General features: G+C 42.2%; 1 protein-coding gene across 2 annotated transcripts in view; it reads left to right on the top strand.

Annotated features, from left to right (window-relative positions):
• VAPA (VAMP associated protein A) overlaps positions 1-7,430 on the top strand; it is a 42,253-nt gene extending 34,823 nt beyond the window's left edge. Inside the window, exons 5-7 of one of the 2 annotated variants that reach the window (XM_084620014.1) lie at positions 1,017-1,256; positions 2,562-2,738; positions 4,093-7,430. In XM_084620014.1, coding sequence (XP_084476140.1) covers positions 1,017-1,256; positions 2,562-2,738; positions 4,093-4,251 — 576 coding nt within the window. In that variant the 3' untranslated portion in view covers positions 4,252-7,430. The remainder of the gene's footprint in view (positions 1-1,016; positions 1,257-2,561; positions 2,739-4,092) is intronic. The other variant, XM_084620013.1, reaches the window with a different exon arrangement.
• Positions 7,431-20,860: the final 13,430 nt, after the last annotated feature.

A 20,860-nucleotide genomic window follows, 5' to 3' on the forward strand; every position in this document is an offset into this window, starting at 1 on the left:
CACCACTGCAAACCTGAATGGAAATTGTTATACCATATTAAGTGAACATACTGGTGTACAGTTGGTGAGCTGTGCTAAATAAGCCTTTGCCTTGGTGGAATAACATTCTGTGGATACAGTTAATACAAATTGTGGTGTGACCCTTACAGATGGTACAACAGATGGTACAACATTTAGAACTTGTGAGTTTTCAGAATATTAATAGATAAACATTGCATTAATTTTCAGCCCTGATTTTGATGCTTTAACATTCTTGGCTGTTTCAATAGATTGGATAAAACAAATGAGACTTTTCAGTATTATGTGTAAGACTTTTTTCATACACTCAAACTTAATTTTAATATTTGAATATTAATGAAAGTATTGATGTACATTTAAAAATTAACTTTAATCAGTCATTTCAGACCTGTAATTTTGAATTCATTTTTCCTCAAAAAGAAGGTGCTGTGCTTGGGCTTAGTACAGATACTCTTGGGCCCTGTGCCCATCTTTCAGGTTAGTGGTAAGGAAGGGAGAGAGATGCAACCTTTTACCCGTCTGCACCAAAATTCACTCAAATTGTGTGGCACATGGTCATTTCAAGCTCTTTAAATTGAAGAGGCCATGTCCTGTTTGCGCTATCGGACATTCAAAATAACATTAATTTGCTGTCAGTTCCTCAGAAATTACAAGGGAGAAGGACTTTGAAGAGTAGAACTCCCAGGCCTGTGTATTGTCAAATCTGATTTGGGAACTGTCTCTGCATTCATAAGCCTAGGCAGGGGTTTTGCAGACAACAGCCTCATTCATTTCAGAGCCCTAAGAGTCATCCATCTTGTCCACGGAGTGAGGCAAAAGTTCATTGGAAAAAATAGTATGTGGTCATATAATTAAAGTCTGTATTATAATGGATACGCACAAATTAAAGTTGCAATTAATTGTATAAAACTAACAGCAGAAACAAACTTTTTGTACTTTCTGTAACTTGGTACCTTTATATTACTGCTTGTACATAATGTTTATGTTTTTCTGAGTAGCAGCGTGGGGTTGCAGAACCTAATCCTTTAGCCGTTGGTTTAGTCACTCCCTTAAATCTTGCAATGAGAAATCTGCCAAGTACTGAGGGTATGGCTCACCTGCCACCTCAGGATTTACCTACACCAAGATACAAGTATTTCACTCCAGTGAGCAGCAACTTTCTTCAGACACCTATCAGTTATAGCCAGAAGATTGACATGAAGGAACCAGTCAGTGAGGTCAGACAGCAGAAGAAGCAGGTTTGTTCCAAGGAGCTAAAAGCTATAGGGTTCTAGAGGAGTCTGTTTATTGCTGGTTTGTGAGCTAACTAGAATTACTTTAAAACACACTAAGTGCCATATCATGCTCTCCTCACACAAGTAATTCTGTTGAATCCAATGGATACAACCTATGGAAGACCGCAGGATTTGGCTCTTAGGCTCTTTATGACCATTCAGTAGAATATATTGTAAAATGTAAGCAGGTGTAATGAGATAACCAGTAGCAGTTTTGAGTTGTTACTAATGAAGTTCAGTTAATTATAAAGAACTTTGTTTTTTCTGCATATTGAAATCAAGATATCTTCTGTTTTTACATAATTGCCATATTAAGTTTAAATAGTTATAATCTTTGATTTGGTATTTAACTTTCAGACTGCTTACTTGCTATTTGAAGAGGTGCAATATAGAGTGGTGACCTAAGTAAAAGTGCCTGCATAGTTAATCAGGAAAAAATACAGTAGTGTTAACATAATTTACTATGATATTAATTACTATTATCTCCAGTAGTGTTAGCATGTGGTTGCTTTGTTTTATAAATCCATTTAACTGTATAGTTAATCCAGGTCACCACTGTATGGATTAGGATTTTTAATGTCCACTGGAGATTGTTTAGATTCCCACATCCCTGCTCTAGACATTAGACTCCTGGATTCTATTTCCAGCTTTGTCACAGTCTTGTTGTGTGACCTTGGGCAATCACTTAACCTCTTCGCTTCTCTTCACCCGTATTCAAAATGAGTGGAATCCTTCCTCTCAGAGATGCTGAGAGATTTAATCAATATTTGTAAAGTGCTTTGAGCTTCTTGCATGAGAAGCACTCAAAGTGCAAAATATTTTTATTTCTTTATCATACCTCAGTCTTTAACCGAACTTCTGTGTCCTGAATTTCATCTTTCTAATTTTAGCCATTTTTTTATTGCTTCCTATTACTTAATTTTTTTTCTTTTCCTTTGATATAAAAATGGAAGTTCACATCTTATGTTGTTGTTTTGATGCCTGTTGGGTCAGTGTTAACTCAAGAAGTATAAGGATTGGCTTTTTTCTCAGAGGCACTAGCGCTAAATGCAAACAATGCTATGTTCTTGTGCTTTTTAATGCTCTTACTAATGAGAACTGAAAACTTGAAAGCACAAGCCTTGCTGTGTTTTGGATGACCTCAGATATGAACTTCATTTGAAATACGTTGTAGCAGTAGTTTAATTTTTTTCAATTTTTATATTAAGCTGTAAATATTTCTTTGGATCTAAAAAATTAAAATTCTCAGGTTTTTCTTAATATTTGCAGAATGATGTAGAAGCAAGCAAATCTGCCCCAGTCCTGAATACATCTAAACAGGATGGACCGATGCCAAAACCACATAGTGTCTCTCTTAATGATACTGAAACAAGGAAACTAGTGGAAGAGTGCAAAAGACTTCAGGCTGATGTGATGAAACTGTCAGATGAAAATCGGCACCTGAGAGTAAGTTCTGTTCTAATGAGTTTCAGATTAAAATTAGTTTCTCTTAAACAGGTGATTAAAAGACATAGATTTGTATAAATGCATGCAGATAAAACTTAACTTTTGAAGTTTTATCTGCATAAAACGTAAAAAGGGGAAATACTTTGGGGAATACTACTTAGAATGAACAAAGTCTGTTCTGGAAGGTAGGTACAATTATCTGCGTAACAAGGATCATCTGCTATATAATTTTCTTGTTCTTCTAAGAAATAGGGATTGATCACACGTAGCTATTCCTTCAGTAGCACTGTTAGCTAAGCTATCACTTCTCTCCTCATCTAAAAACTCCACTTCTGTGTCAATTTCAGAAGTAACTGAGCTTACTTTTAAACCTGTTTATAAATTATCTAGGAATTATTATTCCATGATGCAAGAATGTGTGCAGCACAAGTTAATGTTAAATGTAAATGCTCATCAGTTGTTTATGGTCAGTATCTTTTTCTTTCCACTGATGAGAATTTGAAACTATGCCAGTTATATATATATATATTTTAAAATGTAGTGGAATAAGAAGTACCATTTTCTGAGGTGGCACTCAAACATCCTGAGTGTCTTTATAGTTTCTACTGCATTACAGCTTTTCATAAAAACTCACTATTATCTGTGTTCACAATATTTTGGGTCTATTCATTAGATACTCAAGTGCATATAGCTGAGAACCAATGCAACAGCATTGCAGATCACAGAAGTTTAGCTTACAGAATCACTTGATTGTTCACTTACTAGTTGTGTTCAGTGTGGTGTTGCTTTCTGCTGGCTTTGTGTAGTAGTATTACTTCCAGAATTATAACTTATCAGTACACAATTATATGTTGTCATTGTAGCTGTTGGGTATATGACAGTTCCTATATTGTCAATAATATTTTAATGTATAAAGAAATCTGAAATAAAGCTAATTCCTAAACAGTAGTTGTGATATCCGAGCACACAGGGAAACCACAAAATATAAATATTAGCTATTGGGGTGTTTCCGTTACTAAAAATTTTTGTATAAATTAAAGATGGATTTTTCAGTGTGCAAGGTAAGAGTTTTATTACTTTTACTAATAGTTATACACAAAAACAGGGTGGAATACATGTGGATTAGGTATTGGAAAAGAGAATTTGTAACTTGATAAATGTACACTTATTTGGAATCTTGCAGTATCTTGGTTCTTTTCAATTTAAAAAGTAATAGTACAGCTCATCTTCTAAAATAATTTTGTATGACCTTGTTTAAATACTTACCGAAGAGATTCAGTCTCCTGGTTAAATTTTCACCATTCAGACTACTATGATTGCATATTCATGAATTTCTTCCATGTGTCCTTTTCAGGAGGAAGGCTTGAGGCTCAGAAAGGTAACACACTCCGATAAATCTGGATCACCCACAGCCTTGGCCCTCAGAGAGAATGGCTCCAATCCTCTTCCTTCACTTCTCGTTGTAATTGCAGCCATTTTCATTGGATTCTTTCTAGGGAAATTCATCTTGTAGAGGGGGAGAGAGAGAGAGAGAGAGAGAGAAGCATGCAGAGTGCAGCTTCCTTTTTTTTTTTCTTGGCCAGAAAAAGATTTGTTTACCTACCACTTCATTGGTAGTATGGCCCAGGTGACCATTTTTGTGTACAGCGTCATACAGGCTTTGCCTTTAACGATCTCGCACGGTTAGAAAACACAATTTAAAAAAAAAGACAAACTGTTCGGCTGCTGGACAAAATTGTACATTAAATCATCAATAGCAGGTGTCAGTTGCACATTCAGTCCTTTATGAAAATTCATAAATAAAGAATTGTTCTTTCTTTCTGTGGTTTTAATAAGAGTTTAAAAATTGTTCAGAGTCTTGTAAATGTTATTTTAATAATCCTTTAAAATTTTATCTGTTGCTGTTACCTCTTGGAAAAATGATTTATTAGATTGCTAATCCCACTTGTTCAGGAATATGACGAGAGGTTTTCTGGGGGGAAATGGTGCCTCTTACTGTGTAAATTTTCTCCTTTACCTTACTTTGCTAATATCATGGCAGAATTTCTTTCTTATCCCTTGTGAGGCAGTTATTGGCAGTTTTTCATCCTTACAATCCTGTCCCATGATATTTAACATTAAAACAGAAATAAAATTAACAAATTTTCTGCTGGGTAGCCTGTTTGTGTGTCATACTTTTAGAGGGATTCCTAACAAATTCATTGTTCATGGTAATTTGCTACTTGTAACAAATGGATATTTTTCAATTTACTTTCAATCTTTGGCTAAGACTGTTGTATTTGAAGCTCGAAAAAAACATTAAGGGTTCCCATTCTATTTATGAAGTTCTGAATGGTTTTTTGGCTGCTTTCAGCTATAGAAAAGATAATTATCTAACTTATTTTGAGACATGGAGATAATGTGGGTATCCAGCAGGTATAAATATTGGGAGACAAATGTTTTCAGTATCTGGTATTTAAATATTTATACTTGGATTGTGTGGGTGTATAACAGTCAACCTTCTGTTGCATCTTTGGGTCTGTTGAGTGTCTTCCAGGGGCTGATTCTCCTTTGGTTTCATAAAGGGTACATCATTCAAGTTTACTAATCTATCAGTTCTCTTTGTAACTCCATTTTAACTGATTTTCTTAAATAAATTTTTTTCTATTCAAATGCCCCTAATGAATTTCCATGATGCAGAGGAGTTGATTGCTGAGCAAGCCTCAATTATTTAACTTCCCAGAAAAACAAACAAACAAAAACTTTCATGCAACTCTTGGTAAATCTGCCTGTTGTTAACCATGTATATCTAAGTTTTAGAGAATGCATTTTTTGGGTCTGAAATGCTTCCCTGCACTTAATCTTATGTCTTGCCTCATTTCTGATATACAGGTCATAAAACCAAGTAGGTGGTAGCATTGGAAAAAAATATATCCATACTTCTGACTAAGCATAATCCAACACAGGGAATTACTTGTAAACTGACAAATTCTGGAAGGGATATACTCCTGTAAGAAAAATTGTGTATGTACTTGGACAGCTTGACTTGATGTGGTGCAGCTAAGTGTGTTAGACCTTGGTGTATACACACATTGTGTAGCTGAGAAAAATGTTCTAGGGAAACATTCATTATCTTGGTTGCCTTTGATTTCTCGTGCTTTTTTAATGAAAAATATAATTACATCATATTCTGTCATTGCTATCTGTGGTAAACTTTTATAAAAAACATCTTGCATATGTACAAGGAAGACAACAAAGAAAATACAAATAGTGCTTATCTTTTCACTTAAAAGCATGCAAGTACAGATGTTTCCATTTGTATGTTCCAGTATCTGCATTCAAGTCTCCTCTCACCTTAATGACTGGAAAAGTATTCTAAAGTCTTGATTATTTTGATTCCATTGGTTCAGAAACCAATACAATTCTCCAACTTATGCTCTGTCAAAATGGTGATACATCTGACTGTATAAGCCTGTTCCTTAAAGGAAAGCTGATAACATGTAAAGTAACCGAAAAGGTATAGTGTGCAGGATGTAGTTTGCTTCGGACAAAGCAGTCATAAACGAGTGTATGCAAAGATTTGTAATAATGGCCAGCATTTTCAGGGCTACAGAGCAGAGAGAGTCATTTCTCAGTGCAGCCCATTTATGTTGGATGTCTGGCATCAGTACTTTAGAATGGAAAAGGGCACCTATATTGAGATAAAAATGATTATAAAATCAGCCAATTAATACGAATTTTTATAAATACAAAGCAGGTGGAAATTGTGATGGTTGAAGTAATATGTGCAGACTAAAAGTGCAAACAGGCATCGTAACAATATACGTAACATGAGGTGCTCCTGATATAAGGAGACTCTTTTTTGGTTTCCAGTAATCCTTCATAGCTGTATATAAAATGTAATGCTAAAACTATTTTGCTCTCAGGAGTGACTTTGGATGAGATCAACTGTATTCAGTGAATTATGTAATATGGATTAAATTGTTTGTCTGTTCCTGAAATGGTTAGAACTTCTTACTTTGTGTGCCTGCTTACTTGTGTATGTCAGCATGGGGAAATATAATCCCCACTGCTAATAGAGTACGGTTAAATGATAAAGGCCATAAAGTCATGTATGAAGTTAAATGTACAAGTTTCCCAACTTCTTTTTTTGTTTAATGGAGAACACAGATTGCATTTTTGCTTGCCCACTCGGGCAAGATGTTAACAAAAACCTCTTGATCCCAAATACGTAGTACAGTATGTTAAATTTTTTATGGATATAGCACTTTAAAAAATGTATAACACTTAAGAAATTCAGCTAAATAGAAAATACTTCATTGTCTTTTAATGCATTTCTGTAGTAATTTAGATCCCAAATTTAAGCTACTTCAGAATTACGCTAGTAAATTAGCCTCCCACCTTATCGAGCACATTTTAAAAAATACTCTGCAACTTGCACCAATGTGCAATCTTTTTGTGCTTCCTACTGCTTCTCTAAAAGTAGTGGACAAGCACTGTCCGTCAGAGCCTTGCATGTTCCTGTTATGATTGAAGCGGATGTGCATACAGGAAATAAACTAACAAAACATTAGCTTGAGCTCTGTTAGTGTCTCTCAGGGGGCAAATGGCCTTTGCCAAATGGGAAAGGATAACATCAGTAAGCAAAACTTCTTATAAAGGTTTTAAGGATATTACAAAGCATAAAGTGTTAATAAACTATTAAAAATGTGACAGTGTCTTTTTTTGTTTTGAGACTCACTGATTCGAGTTGATACAGTAGATCTGTGTTTCCATGCCAAATAGGTGTACCTAGTTTGCTGTACAGCTTACCATACTGCCTTGTTTGTTATAGTTAGTGTTGATAAATAATTTAAGCTTAAAGTTAGCAGTAAACTGTTAGTGATCATTTTTCACATGTTGGATAGCCAGATACAGTAAGCAAACTAAAAATATTCTGAGTGTTGTAGTAAAAGTATAACATACCTTCTTTTGTATTTATATTGGAGCCCTCTGGGCTTATCAGTTTCCTTTTATACTCATCCAACAGCCTTCTGACCGATGGAGTGTACTGCTTTAGTAAGTAGCAAAGTCCCCCTGTTGCACTTTCTAGGAGTCTAAATTGCTTCATAAATCCAGACTGCATCTGATTTACTCCAGAATATACCACCTCTCACTGTGAGATATTATCCTCTTATTTCACAGAAAAGATCATCTGCAGCCAGACTAAAACCCCATATAGACAACCAAGACCAACAAGCAGAATCCGTGAACAGAAACACAAAACACTCTTTTCAAGAATTCAGTCAATTCCCACAAGTAGAAATCATGGAGTATTGATGGCAGTTGGCATATAATCTTTACTAATTGACCCCTGCCTTTCTTGGATATTAAAAAATAGAACCTCCATTTTCTAAGCAAGCAGATCAAAAAGATAGCAAATAATCTCTGCTGTCACAGGTCAGCTGTCAGTCTCTAAGATCCTTCAGAGTAGCAGCCATGTTAGTCTGTATCTGCAAAAAGAAAAGGGTATTTTCCACTGCATGCATCCTATAAAGTGAGCTGTAGCTCACAAAAGCTTATGCTCAAATAAATTTGTTAGTCTCTAAGGTGCCACAAGTCCTCCTTTTCTTTTTAAGATCCTTCAGTTACACTTCAGGCTCGGGCATGGTACTGAGACAGCACTTGTTACTTTGGATGACCTATCGATAGACAATGGAATTAACATCCATACTTAACCTGCTGGACCTTTGTGGCATTTGGTTCCATAGGTCACCAAATATAAGTGTCCTGTCTTCAAGAAGCTGTATGGTTGAATGGAAACATCCTGAAATTGCTCGAGTCCCTCCTTTCAAATGGAATCTAGTGAATCATTGTGAACTACTGGTCCTCCATCTCCAAAGTGCTTGCCTATTGAGTCCTACAAAGCAGTTCTCTCCTCATCTTATTCAACATCTGTGTGAAGGCACTGGGAGAGATGGTGAGACAACACAGGCTGATATGTCGATAGTACACAGGTGACATCCTGCTCTACACCACTTTTCAGTTAAACATAAACAGCACCATTTCTCAGCTTCTTAAATGCTTTGCTGAATTCTTATCACCTGGATGAAAAGCAGCTGGCTAAAGGTGAACCCATGCAAGACTGAGGTGCTGCCAATGGTATTTCTCTCATAATGTTGTCCATGACCAAGGGCATTTGCCCTTATATTGGAAGACCTGTGGTCCATGGTGCTGCTGGATGTCTAAATAGCCACTTCTATCTATGGCAAAAGGTTTTATCTCATTCTGTCTGAGACAGACCTAGCCATTGTGTTCTGCATTCATGTCCTCCTGGCTTATTTGTTGCAATTCATATCTAGGAAGGAAGCCACGTGCTCTCATAGCTACAACTACACCTAGTACAGAACACAGCAGCCCATTTAGCAGGGACACTGAACAAAATCACTCCATACTTTGCTTTGTGAACTGGTTCCCATTGAACAGAGTGCAAGGTCTGTCCCAGTGTTCATCTCTCTTCATGGGGTTGGTCCCAGCTTCTTGAGAGAAACCACCTCTCCCTCTTTGACTGACTTGCCATGACAGCTATGTTCTACTAGTATAGGTATAATTAAGCTATTGACCAATACAGAAAGGCTGAGTGCAGGTGACCAAACTTCCACAGTTCTGGAGTCCTGAAAGAAATAAGTATGACATGAAAGTATGACCACAAAATTAACCACACAAGTAAATGCAAAACTTTTTTTTTACTGGTTTCAGAGTAACAGCCGTGTTAAGTCTGTATTCGCAAAAAGAAAAGGAGTACTTTTCTTTGAGCTCATGCTCAAATAAATTGGTTAGTCTCTAAGGTGCCACAAGTCCTCCTTTTCTTTTTTTTTACTGTTTTCCTTCAAATGAGTTCTTTGCACATACACACAACCAACTAATGTAACCACACTATAATCAAGCTATTTCTTACATGAGGTGAGGAAATAAAATTTTCTATTTTTAAATACTTGAAAGTTGTTCATGTTTTGAGGTCTATATAAGAAGTATATAGGTAGAGATAGTGGATGGGTTGTCTTTGTAAACATGTCTCAAATGTAGATTTCATCAGAAAAGTGACTGTGAAAATGGCATCTTGCACAAGGTACAGTTCTTAGTCTATTGATTCTTATGTGCTACCTTTGGCAACATAGGGCTTGTCTATGCTGCCCTGTGGTTCAGACTATGGGGCTGTGAATGGCAGAACACACCAAAGTGCTGAGCTTTTAACTCCCCTGTGTGGAAACTGCGGGCATCAACTAAAGGGTTGATCCACACGGAGGCATTACACCCCAGCATTGTAGTCCATATGGCTATTCATGTTCCTATAGTCTGAATTTCAGGGTAGTGTTACACATAGCCTATTTTTCTTCTGTACAGCTAAATGTGAGCTGGATTCTGTTGCTTAGCGTGCATTAACAGAATTTTGTTACAATCAGCTATCCTTGTTGCAAACCTACTAAAAACAGTTGATTTGCACGTAAGTACTACTTTTCCCCTCAGTAGTATAGGTCTTTTTTTGTTTCAGCTGATGGTCATGCACGAGAGAGAACCACTCTTGGATCTTCGATTCTAGGCTGTATTTGCAGAAAATGACAAATTAAGAAAAAAAAGTTATTTCCATTCTTAGCACATTAATTTGGAAATCAATGACCAACTTGGGGAGCCACCAAAGCTATGTTTAGTCACTTTTTCAGAATAGAATGACACTTGTGGTTAATGGTCATTGCTGAATGAGAGGTACTTCCATGGTAATCTAGGAAATGAGACCACTTGCTGTATGACAGGATGCATCCCTGCACTGGTCATAAATTTCAGGTTTTGAGTCTGAGTGAGGTGCACGAGTTCTGAAGTAATGTGGTTCTCACAAATCGTACTTTCAGCACTATACTGATTTTCTCTTGTTTGCCTCAGACACCGAATTACTTCTGATTTTTGCAGTGATCGCTACATATTCTTAGACTAATAACAGCACTACCCCCTCTTGTGATTTTTTTGAAAGTCTTGAGTTTTAAGAAAAATCTTCAGATGCTAGTCATTTGAGTATGAGAATTTCCGTTTGCATTTTAAAAAAGTTTCTAGCCTTCGTAGTTGCCAAGAAAAACATGTATGTTACCCCCAAGGGCTCAAAAAACAGATGGCAAATAACCATCCCTCCACATGTTTTGACATACAAATTGAGTGGTTTTTTTTTTAAATCATGAATTTTTAGGGCCTGACTCATGATTTTTGAAATCTGGGGGTTGGTAATGCTGCATCAGTACAATTCAATGCTCGCTAATGAATTATAGAACAGAGGTCTGGGCAATTGTTAAAGTGAGTTCTGTTCTCCCTCCCCCACCCTCTCCCTGTTGTTACCATGTTTTCTGATCATTTTCACACCCCAGCTCCACGGATGTTAGCAAGGGTGAGCATTCTTACCACGAAAACGTCTATATATAAATTAGGCAGCAAGGTCGTTCAAACATGTGAATGGGATACTGTCAACCTGATTAGCTCCTCTCCCATATCTCCTTTTCCTGGCATCATAACTTTAAATGGGGATCAGTGCTTCCAATGTATTTTTAAAATATCTCCAAACTATAGCCAGTGTCATCTATGTATGTGAAACATGTTCAGGCTGGTTGCTGCTGCTGATCTCCAAGCCCAGTCTGCTTTCCGGGTAGATAACATCTAGCTCTCATATAGCACATCTTAGTGGTAAATCTCAAAAGTGCTCTACAAATACGTTCAGTGTAATTATCCCCGTTTTACAGATGGGGAAACTGAGACACCTAGGTGAAGTGGTTTGCGTAAAGTTACCCAGCAGACCAGGGGCAAAGCCAGAAATGAACCCAGTGCTCAGTCCACTGTGCCACATGGCCTCCTCTTCAGACCTCTTTGGGTTCTTGAAGACACTGCTCTATTGGGTCTCCAAGATGCTGCTGTATGTAATTGGGGAAACCTATCTCGTGGGCGCCATGCGAACCTTCTTGAAGAGGAGTGGGCTGATACCTTCTTGTTCCTGAAGTCATGAGGTGAGTGGGTGGAATGGGGATTTGAGGAAGTCTGGGGCTGGGGAGTTGCTTTTATTGTAGAGTGGCTCATCACATCAGTAGATAGGCTTACTGTACAGCGGTGATACCACCAAAAGTAGTTGCTAAAGGTCCCAGTACCCTGGTGATGGTGGTAGTATTGGGGCATAATGCTGATCCCGTGTGGGGGAAAGCTTTCGGTGGTGCTGATGGTGTTTTGCATCTATCTGCTCTACAAAGTAAGGACAGGAAAGAGAAGTAGGTTCTGTTCAAAGTCATGTGGGCAAACAGCATAGCTACTGTACTAGTAGTATTGGGAAGTGGGGAATATTTTTTTCAATTGTCATTTTTGTAGTTCGAGTAAAGTTAATATAAAATAAAGCTGTATGCATTACAGACATATTTTCTGAAGCCATGAGGGCAGTCCTGCATCAAGCACTTCCTGTAAGGTCTGGAAGAGATTGAATATATAGATTTCCAGGGCAGTTCATGACAATGACTGAAAGGATGTTGAATTCTGCAGTTAAAGTACTTGAGGAACATAAGGCTCTTAGGAAGGTTAATACAACCCATTTTTTAATTTGTAATAAATGGGCAACTTTAAAAATTCATAAACCCATTGCTTTTATCAATGGTTCCCAAGTGGTGGTGGGAGCTGGAAGTGGCTGGCATTTCAACTGGTTTAATATATATCAGAGGAAGAATCTGTTACCACATTGAGTACAATAAGATGGGGGGTGTGCTAGGGCTCAGTGTCTGGGGAGCACTGGCTGGAATAATTCCTTTACAGTACCTTAATGCACTGTATTTACTGGGGGAGTTTAGGGAGCCAAAGTGTGAGACTAATGGTAGTCTCCTTTTTAAAAAAACAAAACCCGTCATCAAACATCAAAACTCAGCCAAACATCAAAATATGCCCAACACATAACCTGAAATACCTACCAGAAGGTGACTGGGCTAATGAAGAGAAAGGGAGCCTTCGCCGGGAGTAGCAGATCAGATAATAGCACATAATGCTGAGGATGAACAAAACTAATGTATAGGTGAGCAGATAGTCATTATTTAAAATCAAGGCATCTGTCACATGGCCCAGGGAGGGGGTAGGAGGCGGAGGTGACACCTAACCTGAGATTTCAGAGGAGTTTTGGAAAGGTGGGGGGAGGGCAAGGCAGATGATTGATAGGAATAGAAATGTGGGGTTAGGGGTTTGGGAAGGACTGTGTGGGCAGGTTGCAGTAAGGGAGGCTGGGTAAGTGACACCATGGAAGAAACCTGTTCAGATTGGCTGCTGCTTCATCTAGTAGATGCAGATGTGAATTCCAATTAGGTGTGTGCGTGCCCAGACAGAGACTTTTGCCTAGCAGTACATGTAGAGGGGAGGCACTCATAGTTGGGGCCCCTCCCCTGGCTATATGAGGTGACACCACCCAGAACCCCCTCAGTTCCTTCTCAGCGCCTGTGGCTGGAGTTGGAGCTCTGTGCGGTTGTCTCACAACCTTGCATTTTGTTTTAGCCTAATTTATTGGATATAGTTAGTGTTGACAGTGAGTATTCCCCAGTGATGCCCTCACTGGAGTTGAAACGCTCTCCTTTGTGTGGAGGTCAATCCCCAACAGCAACCTTAACACACGGTCCTTGCTTTGTCTCAGTGAGGCCCACCTTAAAGAGTGCTATTTTATTTGTGAGCCATTTAAGAAGCGCACTCAGGTGGCACAGGATCTTTACCTCAAGCAGCACCTGCTTGAACAGGCAATATAGCCTGATTTGGTACTGAGGCCCTTCTTGGGCTGAAGATCACCCTCTGGCTGGGAGGGCACTGCTGCCTCTCATTCTGAGGCAGGTGCCTTGCTGAAGAGATGGAGGAACTGTTCTCCGTCGGCACCGAGGAAGAGGTGTCATCGGATCGATCGTGACCACTCCAGGTAATAGGGCGACTTGTCTGCCTCATCCAGGACCAGCATATGGGAAGGCGTGAGCACTTCTGAATACTGAATGGGAAGGGCAGAAACTCCGTACCATTGACTCCGGTTCTAGCCTCCAGACATGAGTCTGGTACCACCAAGGGAGATGCTGGTACTGACTGCATCCGTGTCATTGCCATATCAGGCAGCCACAGACCTCCTCTGCCTTTTGGTCCTGATCTCAGGCTTGGTCTAGGACTTTCCTAGGGCTGTGCCACCTATGGCCCCGTCAATGGAGTGAGCCACTGGATCTCCATGTCTGTCAGCACTGCATCTAGCTCCCTTGCCATGGTGGGGATGGAGCTGGTACCAGAATTAGTGCATGGGGACCTCTGCACTGCGGGACCCTCTTCAGCACCACCGCATTTGATGCCGCAAGTGTTTTGATTGTGGCTCTCACACCTTTTACATCAGTGCATTTGGGTGCTCCAGTACTGCAGTTTCCACTGGGACCAATTCTGCCTGTGGCACTGGCATGCTCAGTACCGATAGTACCGCCTTCATTGGGGGTGCCAATTCCTGCCTCATGCTGGGTGATGGATGAATTGGACATTGCTCTTCCCATGTCACCAAGAACCCGGGGCTCTCATTCAGAGTTGTAATAGTCATCCTCCAACTCTACATCACCTGATGAACTCTGGAGGCTGCCAATGGACCAGTATGGCTCCCAGGGTTGGTGTGTGCCCTGTAGCCAGGATGGAGGACCCTGGCCTGGCCTCATGTGGGCCACCAATGACCAACCCCTATCAATGGCCTTGGAGTCAGTGGGACACTCCTCGTTTGCAGAGATCTTACTCTTCATTCCGCTTGATGCCGAAGTCACCCGCCAGATTGGTGGTTGTTTTGGCTCAACCATGAGCCCAGGCATAGATGGTTTTCCTCTCTGGGGAGCCAATGGAGTCCTCCCTTCCGGGTATGACTTTCTGGGAGCAAGAGCTGGTTTTGGCTCATCTGAGAACTTTGTCTTCATTGCTGAACAATGCTCTGCGGCCTGGTTTGTTCTCCCCTTCTATTCTGGAAGACTTTAGGGCATACCAGGACCTTTTATGCCACATAAGTTGCATAGCTGGGCATCCAGGTGTCGTTCCTCCAAGACAAAATGTACAAACTGGTGGACATTTATAGTCCATTGTCCCAAGAAGAGCAGCCCTCCCAATCAGTGATACGCTCCTTGAGCTGGTGAGTGCCCTGTGGCTTTGGTATCTCCAGTGGCAAAACAATTGGAAAAGTGCTACTTTGTTCCTATGCAGGGATTTGACGGGTTCTATTCCCACCTGGCCCTGAATTCCCTGGTTGTAACAGTGGTAAATGACAGGGCCTGACAGGGTAGATTCAAGTACCCCAAGAGATGGAGACTCCAAGTGGTTGGATTGTCTGGGCAGGAGGATCTATACCTCATCATCTTTACAGATGAGGATTGCAAATCAACAGGCTTTGCTGGCCAAGTAAGATTTCCTCAATTGGTCAACCCTGGCTAAATTTGAGGACCAATTCCCCAAGGCCTCAAGTGAGGCATTCCGGGTGTTCGTTTGCAGAAGGCTTCTTGGTGACCAAAACGTCCCTGCAGTCCATCCTTGGCGGACACCTTGGCTAGGATTATGGCCTCTGCAGTAACTACGAGGAGGTCTTCCTGGTTGCAAAACTCTGGTATCTCTCTGGATATCCAGAAGGCCATCCAAGACTTGCCTTTGGATGGCTGAGTCTTTCTGTCAGACAAGACTGATGACATTTTGCACTCTTTCAAGGATTCCGGTGCTATCCATGCAAAGACGCTGCTATGGGGCACAACAGAAGCAACAATATCACCTACAGCATTCCTTTGTGCAACCTTCCCCACCCCCCCACAATGGGACTGGCTTAGAAAGAGGGATAAATCCCATAAGAGGAAATAGTTGGGTTTGGGCTTCGGGCAGTCCACGCACCCTCCCTTGGCTCAGGCCAAATGCCCATTTTGACTCCTTTGATGTGAGAACTAGTCCAGTCATTATTCCATCCCCCTGTCCCTTTGGGGACAGGCTAGCTGGCTTTTACAATGCATGGGACACTATTACCTCCCACAGCTGAGTCCTAGACACTGTCAGATTGGCCTACGCAATCCAGTTCTTCTTTGAGTGCTTGTTCTCGTCAGTTCTAACTGGGTGTGCTTACGCTGCGTGGACGGCTGTGGGAAACTTTCCCCCTTAGCAGCTCCTGTTGGGTCAGCTGGGGAGTCTCCTGGAGTGGCGCCTTCGTGGCGCTCAATCTATGACACTGCTGACCCAACCCCCCTTCAGTTCCTTCTTAACTGTCCATGGCGGCAGTTGGAACTGCGTCTCGCTTGCCTCACAAGTGCTCCCTTAGCTTAGTTATCTAGTTCTCTCTTTTGTTTCTTGTACAATAGTTGTTGTTAGTATAGTTAGCATCGAGGTTGGTGAGCGGGATAGTCCCTATCCCTTCACCCCTTCTTGGGCTCCAGGGGATGCTGCGAGCCCAAGGCTTTAAGTCGTGCAGTGTATGCCACAAGCCCATGCCAAATAGCCACCCCCACAACTGTTGCCTGAGGTGTCTGGGGGAGGCACATCAGTCCAAGTGCTGCAAGATCTGTAGGGTTTTGAAGCCCAGGACTAAAAAGGAGCGTGACTTCCATTTAAAACAACTGCTCATGGAGGCCGGACTCTGTCCAGCAGCACCTACCTGCCAAGGCTCGGGTCCGAGCGCTTCAGTGCGGAGCGCTCCTGCATTGGTCCACAAATCAGTGCCGAGGAAGGACTCTAGCATGAGAGACCCTCAGCACCGGCAATCCCCGGCACCACAACAAGGACCAGCGGCCCAGCACTGCTCTACTTCTCCGGTGCCCCACAAGTGCAAAAAGGCTGACGGAGGGCACTCTCCTCAGAGTGCTGTGGGACTGCCAGGGGATGCTTCACTACACCAGAGGAAGGACCTGGCTCCTAGGCAGCAAGTGTCTGTGCTGTCAATTCCGGCGCCCCAGAAGGCACCATCGAGTCTGGCTCTCACTGACTCTCCGGAAGGGTATTGCCAGGTGGAGGTGTTGGAGCCACCCTCCACCGCGGGCACATTTGAGATGATGGCAGCTCAGCCCTGAGCCATTAGAGACAAGCCTCTGGCACTGTTGAGACTGGTACCGTCCAGAGGCAAGTCTGCCATGATGCAGCGCTCCCAGTTGACGGACCAGCACCGCACCTGGCACTGCTCCAGGTCCCCATCACCGCACCACAATTCCCCGGCACCGGCTTCAGTGGGAACACGCATGGCGCCGGGGACATGGTGATCTATCTCCCCGGCACTGTGGGTCAACACCATTCCATGACGCCATCACAGGACCAGCACCGGCATGTGGGACCAGAGCACGGGAGCCATTCACCAGCGCCGGACCTATGGCACCGGTCTCTGTCACGAGACAGCCGGCACCGATTCTCGGTGAGGTCGTCATGGCACTGGTCCCCTACCTCCACTACACGGCACCGAGCACCAGCACAGGGGTCTTCAGCACCACCGTGGTCATCACCCTCAGGATCCTCAGAGTCTGATGCAGACTCATACTATTCGAGGCACAGTTGGCATAAGTCCTGGTAGGGCTGAAGGGATGTGAAGGCGGCCTGGCAGCCACAGTGGCCATCTCCTGCACAATGGCCCTTTTGGAACCCCCGAGCTTACTATCTGGCCCAGGGTACCCCTTCTAGGGCTTCTAGGTCTGTGATCTCAGGACGCCACCTTTCCCAGTCACCTAAAGATAGATCTGCCCCTTGGGGAGCAGAAGCTGCTCTCTCCAGACCGCCCCCCCAGACTACAGAGGTATTGACAGAACCAGCCTGGGACCTACCGATCGCCCAGGAGACATCCGCCCCTGCTGAGCCAGTAGAGGAGCCTAGCTCAGCACAGGAGCAACCCAGGCACGTAAAGGGCCATGAGGACCTTGTACCTCCACTTGCCACATAATCAACCTTGCCCAATGAGATGGTGGCAGGAGCATCAGTTTCAGGACCCCCGGCCATTGACCACAGGGCGTACCAAGACCTGCTCCACCGCATTGCCCTCAACATGGGCCTGCAGGCAGAGGAAGTGACTGAAACAGAGGACCCAGTGGTAAACATCCTTGCGCCAGAAGGTCCGTCCTGGGTGGTGGTATCATTAATAAAGACCATACAAAATAATAATAAAAGCCTGTGGCAGATTCCAGCCTCCATTCCGCCCACTGCCAGGGACATAGAGAGGAAGTACTTTGTCCCGTCTAAGGGAACCAAGTAGTTATTCTCTCACCCACACCGTTGCTCCCTGGTGGTCTCAGCAGTGAATGAAAAGGAGTGCCGGGGCAACAGGCACTGGCCCCCAAGGCTAAGGAGGCCAAACACATGGACCTCTTTGGCAGGAAAATCTATGCTGAAGGAGGCCTCCAGTTGAGGATAGCCAGCTGCGAGTTCGTCATGGAACCAGTCCCAGTAAGTAGCCTTTTCCTCCTTTGCTCCACTTACCTCCTTGGGAAAGTTCAGCCAATATACTTACTGAGGGTTGAAGCAGCCAATAAAGTTTGGTTGCCTCATCCCTCAATATATGGATAGGTGCCAGAAATCCCCATATTTCTCTCCTGTCCCTCTCCATTAGAGCGGACTTATATACTTGGCTGAGGTGTTGATCTGCTGCACTCCTGTGGTTCAGTTCAGCAACAGTCTGTACATCCTGTGGGGGAGGGGACTAAACGAAAAGCGGGAAGAACTGGGGTTAGCAAATCCAGTCACGGACAGGCCTGTAAACAAAAAGAATCCCAGAAAACTAGGATGTACGGTCACCCAACTCGCATGACTATCGCAGCCTAACCTCAGGCTTTTGGTCTGACATTCAACCCCTTGGCACTGCCTCCAAATTCTCAGCCCTTTCTGCTGGACCATAAACTATGGCCCTTATGCCCTTCTCCCGGTGCTCCAGCTTCACTTAAAGATTATTTTCCTGATTAAAATGATTTTTCCCCTCCAAGGAAACCAGATTCATTTAATTTGGAATTACATTGGAAAAGAGTGTCAATGTACTTGTTAAAATATCCCTAATTGTTTCATATCAAAGGCACCAGAATGAAAGGCTGGCCTGTTCTCAAATGCCTTTTCACAACTTGGAACATAGCCGTTTCCATGCAGTTAAGCTGGAACCAGTTAAGTCATAGGGAAGAAATGTTGCAACTCCAGGAAATATCAACCTAGGTACAGTCCTACTTGCTCCCCTCCCCCCTTGACTGCTCCACTGCAGTGCGTCACAAATATTAGCAAATTTATACTTGTTATCCTTATGACAAAGATAGGGAAACAAAGGCACAGAGAGACTGACTTCTGCTAGGTCCCACAATAATTTGTGGCAGAGCCAGGAACAGAACAGTGTGTCTGGGTCCCAGACAGGTTGATCCTATGGTCAAGGCATTTTCTTCTTTAAATGATTTTATAGCTATAAAGATGTCTTATGTACTCTTTGTATGTCTGTGCATATATGTATTTTTACGTATCTATATAACTGTGGAGCCATGTGATAAATAGAGGAGCTGTGAGTATCTCACTGTTCTGAATTTTATCACACACATCTGATTTCTTCAGTTTTCCTCTGTTCATCTTCTGCCAGAACTGCTGACATTTCAAACTTCTGAGCTGATTCAGGGTCACTCATGTTTCTGGAGCAACCTGCCAGAGAAATGTTTCCTTCTTTCTCACCAAAAGTGGAATTACCTTTCCTGAAATGTCACTTCCCTAAGAGCCTATTCAGTTGTGGAAAGGTTTCAGGTCCAATAGCTTGACCCTGCAGAGATAGGAATAGGAGCCTTAGGGCTCTAGAAAAAGAACATCCATAGCATTCCAATGTGTGACACGGCATCTGCTTTTACCTGAGAGATCAGACCTTAAAGCCAAGGTAGTTTAGGTACAGAATATCTAATCAGATGTTATTCATAGCTCGCTCTGAGCCATATGTTTGGATTCGTGGCAATTAAGGCACCTGGTTTTATAGGCAGAATGAGACAACAAAATGGTCCTAATAATTTTTTTCTTAAGTAATTGTAAAATAGTTTTCCTGTAACGTGTGGTGCATGCAGACTATATGATGGTCTGATGTAAAAATACTGGCATTGGCTTGGTGTATTACGGTATTAATTGGTCCTCATTTGGGATCACTCGCATAACTTGTGGCTTCAGCATTCACGAGTAATGTTATCATGCCTAATATATGCTGATAAAGCCTTTATACTATGCCATGGCGTGTGTGTGGTGTATGTACATATACCTTTTTTAATGAAATATTGATGTATAGTATATGTGCAGCATTTGACAAGGTAACAACAAAGTGATCCATTTCACGGCTTTTAAAACCCCATAGAAATGGCTGATAAGCTTACAGTCTATGCAGACAAGCCAAGTTTTTCAGTACTTTGGAGAGGGAGTTGGAGAAGGGATTCCTTGTAGGTATTTTATATACATTCAATTTAAGTGACTTGCCTAGCTTCACATAGGAACTCCGTGGTAGAGGCAGGGTTAGAATTCAGTTCTCCAGGGTAGAATTCAACTGCCTTAACCATGAGACCATCCTTTCCCTTCTTAAAGTTCCCTGCCTCATACACATCTTTCAGTTTCTGCAAGAAATGAATCGGGGTCCTAGAGACTGTCGTCTTCACTCTAAAATCCTGATTCATTCCCAGAGCATGCGCCATCATGTGCACTGAATGATACAGGGGTCCTGTGGCGAAAAAATAGTACGTGATGAGCCTGGCTAGCTCAGTTGGTAGAACAGCAGACTTTTAATCTGAGGGTCCAGGGTTCAAGTCCCTGGTCAGGCATGCAGAACTTGTCCCCATGTGGCATCCTCCAAGATCTTCAGAAGGCATGTCCTGCTTCATGTTACTCCTTTCTTTAGCGGGGAGGGGTAGCTCGGTGATTTGAGCATTGGCCTGCTAAACGCAGGGTTGTAAATTTAATCCTTGAGGGGGCCATTTAGGGACCTGGGGCAAAAATGGGGATTGGTCCTGCTTGGAGCAGGGGGTTGGACTAGATGACCTCCTGAGGTCCCTACCAACCCTGATTCTATGATTGCATAATTAAAGACTGTATCATCATGCACGCACACAAAGGCTCCAAATTAAGGATATGCAAACTTTTCACATAATTAATGGATCATCTTTAAATCTGTAGCTAGATAT

This window comes from Lepidochelys olivacea, assembly GCF_965140295.1.
Source record: "Lepidochelys olivacea isolate rLepOli2 genome assembly, chromosome: 2".
Lineage (NCBI taxonomy): Eukaryota > Metazoa > Chordata > Testudines > Cheloniidae > Lepidochelys > Lepidochelys olivacea.